The sequence below is a fragment of the Alligator mississippiensis genome, chromosome 6 (genome assembly GCF_030867095.1).
Source record: "Alligator mississippiensis isolate rAllMis1 chromosome 6, rAllMis1, whole genome shotgun sequence".
Lineage (NCBI taxonomy): Eukaryota > Metazoa > Chordata > Crocodylia > Alligatoridae > Alligator > Alligator mississippiensis.
The window spans coordinates 18317817-18327313 of NC_081829.1; the positions used below are offsets into that span (position 1 = coordinate 18317817).

The 9497-nt window shown below is 54.2% G+C and overlaps 1 protein-coding gene across 1 annotated transcript; it reads left to right on the top strand.

Moving 5' to 3' along the window:
- The first annotated feature begins 6887 nt into the window (after nt 1–6887).
- Nucleotides 6888–9420, top strand: FBXL15 (F-box and leucine rich repeat protein 15). Its single transcript, XM_019499461.2, has 3 exons — nt 6888–7181; nt 7543–8045; nt 8399–9420. The coding sequence occupies exons 1-3, from the start codon at nt 6924–6926 to the stop codon at nt 8586–8588; spliced, it is 951 nt and encodes a 316-aa protein (XP_019355006.1). The 5' UTR covers nt 6888–6923; the 3' UTR covers nt 8589–9420.
- Nucleotides 9421–9497: the final 77 nt, after the last annotated feature.

Below are 9497 nucleotides of genomic sequence, written 5' to 3' on the forward strand. Positions count from 1 at the left end.
GCTTTTCCTATTTGTCTTCTATGTCCTGGTTGCATTTCACTCTTCTTAGATCAGATTGGCCATGTTCACTTTAGCTTTCACTGGTTATGCTCCTCTGTTCTCACAGCCCAGCCTAGCATAGTCAAATGTGAGTTTCTTACATTATTAGGAATGGGTGCGAGACCACATTAAAGGCAAGGGATTAGTTTCTGATGTCAGTTATGCTCTGATGCATCTACAGTAACTCCTACTCAAGGGGTTACTCCTACTCCAACCAGTGCAAGTGCAATCAGCAGCCAGTTCTGCCCCACAAACTTCAAACCTAATGAGCAGGGCAAATGTTACAATAAAGACGAAGTGCAGCTGACATTTAAATGCTTCTTTTTTGGCTCATTCCAGCACAACGCAGTTTAGCAATGCCTCTTCCTGCTGCTGAAACTCTTAAACGTTTAAATTTCAGGCCTAAGTGACTGGACATATGCAGCCTCTGTACACTTTGCAATCAATTGCCATGAGACCCAATCCTGTGCATTCCTTCTCTATTGCTCTGTGAAGGTCTTGCTAGTGCCTCTTCTCCTCTAATTGTCTCGGAGCTCACAGGAATGCTGTGGGGTAATGGCAAGGCCTGGGCAGCAATTCAGATACTAGTTGCATATTTGCATTTATCTGTCTCACTGCACTTATATTAGCTGACAGCAGCACTCAGATGCAGGAGTCTCTTTCCACGGTCATAGAGACAAGATCACCTTTTGTTTCCCCTCTGTGCTTTGTCAGTCTTAGTAGCTGGTCTGAATTCCAGATCTTCTCTATTTTTACAGAGCCATCACCTAAAAGAATTTCCCAGGCAAAGTATTTGCATCAAGGAGCAAAACTTGTCCAGATTTTACTCCTTCCTCAGTTTGACTTGAGAGGAGAACTATAACTTTAACAATGAATTCTGGGCCTCAGCTTCTGAGCCCAAGCATCAGTTGATGCGGGTATCCATCTTGTTGAAAGCAGCCTCTGATTTTGTGTACAAGATTTGGCCTGATTTGCAGGAGTGCCAAGCACCCCATTCTCCTCTAGAAATCAGTGGGCTCTGGAGGGGCTGATTACAGCTGAGACACGGGCTCAGGTTTAACACCCAGAACTGGAGGCCACTTTTGAGAGATGAGTCTTGGCCTCCCTTTGCCTTATTCTTCTCCCACAGCAGGTCTGCCCTAATGTGATGCCATTGACCAGAGCAATTATCCCAGATTCCCACCAAGGGGTAGGATACTCGAAACAGACTCTGTCCAGCCTCCCACTCTGTAGCACCCCAAGCTTGATCTGCCCTGCCTGGATGCTGAGGGACTTATTCCCTTAACAACTGCAAAGTGCATTGAAAACCAGATCCAGGATACAATTGAAGGGCAAACTTCCCAGTCTCCTTCATGAGGCTACACACCACAGGTCAAACAGGAGAACCATCCCCAAGCTCCATAGGCTAGAAGATCACCAGCTACAAAACAGTTGCCACTGAGGATATACGAAATGTGCGTTCTGAAAATGGGAGTCTGTAATTACTCCTGGCATGTCAGAGCCAGGCTCTGGGAGCATCTGCCTTGCAGAGAAGCCAGGATGGCTTTGGACACTAGAGCTGAAAGAACTCAGTGGCTGCCTCTGTGCTATGCAGTAACCAGTCTGCAGAAATGCTACTTTAAAGGGACACTGTCAGACTTGAAATTCAAGCTGTTCAAAACAAGAATGCAAAGCAAAGCATTCTGGGTCCTGGCCCTGGGTCTCCCTGCCTGTGCCTGGCACTTCATAGCAGTCAATTGACTTTGTGTCTCATGTCCTTGATTCCTGCTAATTTCTCTCCACTCCATAGGGTTAAAGACCCTCTCCTTTTCAATGGTCTCTGATGATCGATTATTCATCCTGTCCTTTCTTCTGCAATCTTTACTATCCTGGTAATGTTTCCCTTCTATTTCACAGCTGCAGACTGTTTTTAGCTCTAGATAAAAGCTTTAACTCAAATATAGTCATATTAACTTGGGTGCAGAAATGACTGACAGTGAAGTATTAGAGGCACTGTCAAGATTCTCAACAAGGCTGGATTTTATTTTAGGAAACTGAATGAGAGAAATACATTTTACTAAAATGACACGATATCTTTTGACTATTTTTTGCCTAGTTTGTTGTGTTATTTTAAATGCAACATATAATATAGCAAATTAGTGCACATTCCAATAGTTATATTTGTTTTTGCTTTTATCTTAAACTGCATACTATAGTGCTAGCTCCCTAGCATTTTAGTAAAGCTTCTAGTTCAGGGATGGGCAAAATATGGTCTGTGGGCTGGATTTGGCCCACCAAGTGATTTTATCCATTCTGAGGTGGGTCCCTCAGCCCTGCCCAGCCCAGGTGCAGGTGACACCCTGGGCCATGGTGCATAAGGTCGGTCCCACTGCCCCCAGGCACGCAGTGGGGTGGGGTGCCACAGCAGCCAGACTTACTTCCTGGCAGCCCCAGAGGCAGTGGCTCCTCCCAGCTGCCAGTCTCCACTACCACTGCTGGACCCAGACCCACTGCCTGTCCACCCCGCACCCACTGCCAGGGGTGCCAGATGGAGTAGGTGGGTTGGGTCTCCATGGAGACCAGCCGAGACCCTCGCAGGCAGCGCATGGTTGGCTGGGCAGGTGAGATGGGTGGGGAGTGGTGTCTGGGACTGGGGCCAGGATCATGGGGCAGTGACAGAGCAGGACCATGCTGGGGGTGGATTGTGCTTCTGCCCTGGGCCCTGGCCCTGTGCTGTTACCACCCCATGATCCCAGCCCTTGCCCCAGTCCAAATGCTGCTGCACCTGCCCGCAGCCCCATCTCATTCATGGCTGAGCATGCCCTGCCCGTGGGGCTCCCGGTGGGTCTCCATAGAGACCCTGCCTGCCCGGCTACTCTGGTAATTTACCATTTAGGAAGTTTGGATGAGCTGTTGTGGGCAGGGGAGAGTGGTGGGGCTGCTGACCTGGTCCACAACAGCTCACCAAAACTCCTTCAGTGGACCTCCAGCCCAATCATTGCCTACGCCTGAGTTAGTTTCTCTTTAATGGAGAAAAATATGGTGTGTGGTATGTGATAATGTGCTGCACCATCTGCATCCCCCCTTTTAAAATCCTAGATATGCTCATGCCCCTGAAACAATCAGGGGTAAAACTAAATTTGGGTAATTGAATCAATGGGGGGTCAGGAGTTTACAGCTTATTGGGGTGGGTGGGGGAGTAGCTGGCTGCTTAATGCACACAAATTTCCTCAGCACCCAGTGGTGAGGCACAGTCATAGCAGCCCTCTGTGTGCTGCTACCCCTGGGTTGCTGCTAATTTATCCACTCTGAATCACAGTATCATTTACGCCAGTGTATGAAACCAATGTGAACTACAGTGGTGTATGTGCTGTATGCCCAGGCTCCAAATGGTCCCATCTGGCTTGAAAAATCTATGGAACAAGACAAAATGAGCAGACACATTTTCTAATAAAGACCTCTGATCCTGGGTGACCAACCTGAGGTAACTTTGACTTGATTTTCAGAGAGGCAGAGTAGCCATCATGCCAACAGACATCAATGGAAACCAGGAATACGCAGCCATTTGGAAAAAAACAGACCTGAACTGTCTCAAACCATTATCCAAAATGGTAGACAGCTTCCAAAAATGTAATTATAGCCAACATATGGGCAAGGACATAACATGAACAAACAGAACAAGAGAGACCTTTTGTTCTTAACTTCCTGGTCACAGGGATCTGAGATGTTACAGTCACATGTGTTCAGGCAGAATGTCATGCCAATGGTACCTTGCCAGCAGTCACAAGAAAAGTGAATATGTTATAACACAATGTTCTAGGTCTGTGTCAGCTTCTTGGGAGGCTGTGGAGATCCCACATTGACTTTGTAGCAGCCAGTGCTGCTTGCCTCTGGGACTTATAGCATCAGCTTTTCCAAAGATGTCAGCTTCCATTTGAGCACCTACTGGCAAAGAGCAAAATTTCAGGTGCTGCCATGCAGACACTTCAGTCGGGGACAATGCAAACTGCTGGGTGAGGAGGACTTTGGAAATCCAGCCACGTGCTTAGCTGTTGGATGCTGAGCTATTTGGAATATCAGGCCATTACAGCGCCGCATTCCTGCTTCTTGGCCTGGCTTAATGAAAGGTGATGGTTTTACTCCCTCTGGCTTCTTTCTCTTCACTTCCACTGACTTCTCTGCGAATCACAGGTGTAAGCATCTCTCAGCCTCAGCCACCACAGGGCCTATTCCTCAGGGGTATAAATTCAGGCCCTCAAGCAAAAAGGCATTCATAATCCAAAAACAAGTGGCATCTGCAATAGCCCTCCACTGCCCCCAGACACCAGGGCAACTCTGTGCTCCAGACAACAGACAGATGAGGCACAGGTAAGACTCCTCTCTTCCCTGTTGTAAGGGACACAGGCCCTTCCCAAGGAAACTGTCCCCTGGGATAAGGTCACCTGCATGGCCAGGCCATCCTCTCATGCTGAGGGTCAGGCATTGGCCTAGGGAAGTGTGCGTGCAGGGGGGAGATGAATTATTCCATGAGCTGCTTCTTGTGGGAGACTCCATAAAGCCATAGGGTCAGGCACTCTGGGGACTGTTCCCTCACTATTCATTATAATCCCCCCAAACACAATCTGTGGCAGAGCTTTCCCTGCTGGACTGCACAGGGCTCTTCCTCAGAGCTGACTTAATCTGAGGGGGCTTGCCCAAGACTGACACCCTTTCTGAGGGCTGGATTTAGCTCTGGGCTGTCTAAGGGCCAGTTTACCTGGGCTGGAATGATGTCCTGATTGCCCCCTATGGGGGATCAGCCAGACCTGCCCAGCTCATTCCTGCCCCTGCAGTCAGTCAGCCTTGCTGGAGTGACTGGCAGCACAGTGTCTGCCCTAGCCACTGCAGCAAGATGAAGTGAGGCCTCTACCTGGAGGATGACCCTGGGAGGGACCCGGGTTTCACTGACGTACCCTATTGCTGTGTGGGCATCAGCACTGGCAGCTCCGTGATCCTATTTGCAGCTATTTGCTCTAATCCCTACTTGCTCAGACAGAGAATCCGATTTACTCACTGCTCCCTGGCAAAACAGCCACCTACCACATTGGCTCTGTCCTCACTCGGCACTCAGTTCTCGGCTCCTCCCAGAGCAACCCAGGCACCACTGTGGGACAGCCAGTCCATTCAGACCCACGCAGGCACAACTATACCCCTACAGCCTGCATGCACACACAGACCCCACACTTATTTCCTATGCTTCTGCGCTTTGCTTCTGGCACATGGGGCTGGGAGGGGATTTCTCCACCAGGCCCCCTGCTCTGCAGGTGCATTTGTTAGGGTTTTTGTTTAATGCCTTCTTCAGAGGCATTTGGTGTTGGCTGCAGACAAGGCTAGAGACTCTGACTGGGGTGTGCCAATGCTCCTGCTGGGACTAAAACCTGGAGATTCCTGGCAAGGGTGCCTTGCCTCTCTGTTCAGGGTCAGACCAACTGCTGTATTTGTTGTTAGGAAGGCATTTCACCCTGTGGTGATCTGGTTGACAAGGACTGTGGGGTTTTCTGCTTTCCTCTGAAGTGTGTGTGTGTGTGTGTGGGGGGGGGGTTATGACCTTCTTCCTGGGCTCTCTTGAGCCTATATTAACAACCTTTAGAGCAGCAGGAAATTGGCTTCTGTGGGCCCCCTGCTTTACTGTGGCAGGCTGGGGTGTTATGTCTTGTGTTGTATCAGGGTCGACTGTAGTTTTGCTAAGAGGTTAGTCAATAGATTTCTCTCTCAATAGGATGGTTTTGATAGAGATGATTGTGCCTCAGGCAGGGGGTTGGACTAGATGTGACCTCTCAAGGTCCCTTTCAGCTCTAGTTCTTTGCGATTCTCCGCCCACGAGCACATCAGCTACACCCTCATAGGCTACAACCCCCCTTACAGCCCACAGGCACTCGCACAGGCACGCTCTGCCACACTCATTCAGACACATTCGCTGTGCAGAGCCCTGTGCTGTTTGCTGGAGAAGCCACTCCTGCCTCCCTGTGTGTGCAGCAGTCCTTTACCTGCCTGGTGTGAGAGCGTGACACTGAGTTTCACCTTGGGGCCCAGAACCGGCTCCTGCAGAGGCTCTAAAGGGTACTTAAAACTAGTTTATACGTCCAAATGGGTGAACAGTGCAGGGGCTAAGAGCTTCCTGAGCCACCTAAAATTAAGGTATAACAAAGCCCTGAGAAACCAGCATCAATTAATCCAGGACATTCCCCAGGGCGGTGCAGCATGGCCCCACGCTCTTGCCTCACTGCTCAGACACGGCTTGGGTGTCCTCCGGACCGGCTGGTTGTGGCCCAGATGAACCCATTCCCTCAGCCCCCTTAGTCCTGGAAGTGCCCGGGCCAGGGTCTGTGCGCTGGGTCTCAGCCCGGGCAGGGAACAGATAACAAAGCCACGGGGCGAAAGCCAGTGGTCCCTACAGCCCCCTCCAGGAGACCCGGACCCTGAAGGCTCTTTGCAGTTTGCCGGCGGCCCAGGACCCCAGCCCCGGGCAAGCAGAGCTTCGTCCCTCGGGCACGGGGTCGCACCAGGGACAGAGGGAGAAGCTCCTTCCCCTTCGCCTCCCCAAGGCGCTGCGGCTCAGCGCTCTGCCGCGGGCCTGGCTCTTATGGCCCCCCGCACGTCCTGCAGCCTCGCGGCTGTTTCCTGTGGGGGCTGCGGTGCGGTGAGGTGGGTGCGGAGCCGGGGCTACCGGGCTGTTGGGGCCGGGTCGGCGGGGCGGAGCGGAGCGGGCCGGACTGGCCGGGCGCTGCACGCGACTAGGCCGCAGCGCGCAGGGCGCTCCCACTTCCGCCCCGCTCTGCCGCCGGCCAATCAGCGGGCTCCCGGCGCGGCGCGGCGCAACGCGAGGGGGTGGGGCGAGCGAGCCGGCGCCGCAAGCGGAGCAGCCCATGGATCCGCCGGCGGAGGCGCGGGGCGGGGGGTCGAGGTCGGGCCCGGGTCCGGGTCCGGGTTCAGCCCGCGCTGCGCTGAGCGGCGTTGCCCGCAGGCCGCGGCTGCTGGACCTGCCGTGGGAAGACGTGTTGGTGCCGCACATCCTGCGGCGGCTGCCGCTGCGCCAGCTCCTGCGCCTGCAGCGGGTCAGCAAGGCCTTCCGCGCCGCCGTGCAGCTGCACCTGGCCAACCTGCGCCGCTTCGACGCCAGCCAGGTACGGGCCGGCGCGGGGCTGCGAGCCCGGGGGAAGGCCCCTGCCCGCAGCGGGCAGGCGGCACTTCGCAGAGCGGGAAGGAGCCAAGCTGGGAAGTGAGCGGGAGGGATGGAGGAGCGGGCACGCGCCCGCCCGCCCGTGGGCGAGGGAGGCTCGGCGAGCCGGGAGAGCGAGGCACCAGATGCTGGCGGAGGGGGTTACTGGTCTGCTATGGGCTGCGGTGCCAACCCCGTGCCTGGGACCAAGGGGGCGAGCCCCCCCGCTGAGATGTGGCAGCTTGCCAGGCTGCCCGTGTCATGGGGATGGACGTGGCGGGTGGCAGGGCAACACGGGAGGCCTCATTTTCTGCCTCCTGCTGCAGCTCGGGCCGCACCTTCCCAAGCCTGCCTTCATCGAGCTCCTGAAGGACAACGAAGTGCTGCAGCAGCTGGCCCTCCAGGCCTGTGCCGACTGGCTGACGGACAAGGAGCTGCTCCCTGTGATCGGCCAGAACCACCACCTGCAGCAGGTCCAGCTGAACGGCTGTGCCCAGCTGAGCCGCCACGCCCTGGTGGCCATCTCCCTGAGCTGCCCGCACTTGCGGCAGCTCTCCCTGGCGCACTGCGAGTGGGTGGACAGCCTCTCCCTGCGCAGCCTGGCCGACCACTGCAAGGCGCTTGAGGCAGTGGACCTCACGGCCTGTCGCCAGCTGAAGGACGAAGCGGTCTGCTACCTGGCGCAGAAGTGTAGTGGGCTCAAGTGTCTTTCACTGGCTGTCAATGCCAACATGGGAGATGTGGCAGTAGAGGAGATTGCCAAGTGTTGCCCTGAGCTGGAGCACCTGGACCTCACAGGGTGCCTGCGGGTCAAAAATGATGCCATCAGGTATTGAGCTTGTCCCCTTAGTTGTTGTGGAGGGTGGGACCAGGAGAGAAGGGGGAAGTGAGGGAGGCTGGCTCTCTCCCATACTGGCTGCACAGGAAGCTTAGTACTGGTGAGGGGAAAAACATTAACAGGTTCTGCTAGGTGGCTGGGTTATGTAATCCTGTGGCTGTGGGCTACAGCTGCTATGGGGCTCTGATGGAATGGATTGGACCAAGTCCTTCCAACCTACCTGCATGTGGTGTATGCCAGGCAAGGTCCCAGGGACGTGCCCCTTGGCCTGCTGGAAGCAGAGAAGGAAATGAGTCCCAGGGCCAGGAACAACAGTCTGCAGCTTGTGCTCTCTTTCCTGGCAGGGTCTTGGCTGAGTACTGCCCCAAGCTGCGCTCACTGAAGGTGAAGCACTGTCACAACGTGGCTGAGTCCAGCCTGAGCATCCTCCGCAACCGTGGGGTGGAGCTGGATGTGGAACCCCCAATGCAGAGGGCTCTTGTTCTCCTGCAGGATGTGGTTGGATTTGCCCCCTTCATTAACCTTCAGATTTAAGACAGGAACAGCCACTGCTGAGGGCCACCAAGGGCCCACCATGGCCTCTGCCTCCTGGAGGATGCCATGAAATGCTGCTGCTGAGGTGTTGGGAAGGGGTGGTGCATCCCACTGGCAGGGCTGGTCCTGATAAGACTTGCCATCCTCCTCCTGCACTCTCCCTCAGTGCTGTGTAGCTGCTGATGTGTTGGTGAGTGGACTCTTTTGATGCCCCCACAGGGAGAATGAGTCCCTTTGCAGTGGTGTGAAGAACAGGAATCACTCACAATAGCGCTGTGGTGCTGGACATTCCCTGACATGCCAGGCCAGCTTGGCACTAGGAAGGATTAAAGTAGTCTTCTAAGCATCTTGAAGCCCAGACCCTGGTGCTCTTGGGTATGGTGGGACTTGCTGTTCACAGAGCAGGAGTGTGTTGTGCAGGGACTGTGGACTGAGAGAGTGGTGCACAAGGCCTGGTTGCAGAGTACTGCATGAGGAGCAGAGTTGAGCCAAGGGGAATGGCTGGCATGTCCTGGAAAATGCAGGACCCACTATATAGGGTAGAAGGGGGTGGTGCAGCAGCCAGAACATAGGAGCCAGCTACTCAAAAACCAGAGAGCTGCCCCTCAGGCCAGCAAGTGGCCCAGCACAGGGTGGGGTGGTAGCAAGTCCCAGTCAGCCAGGGACTCTGTTCCTTACCCCAGGGCACTTGCTCCACTTAAAAGCTGTTGCTTGAAAAAAAGAACCCTGAATTTTAATCTTGCCCATGTGACAAATGTGAGTTGTCAGTCTGTGACACCTCCCCCCCCCCTTGCTCACCCAGGTGTTGGTTCAGAAATAGAGAATGAATGTAGCAAGACTGTCATGCTGCACATCACTAGCCTATGGCTTTGCTCTGTGGCTCTGGCACTGACCACAGGAGCAAGTTTC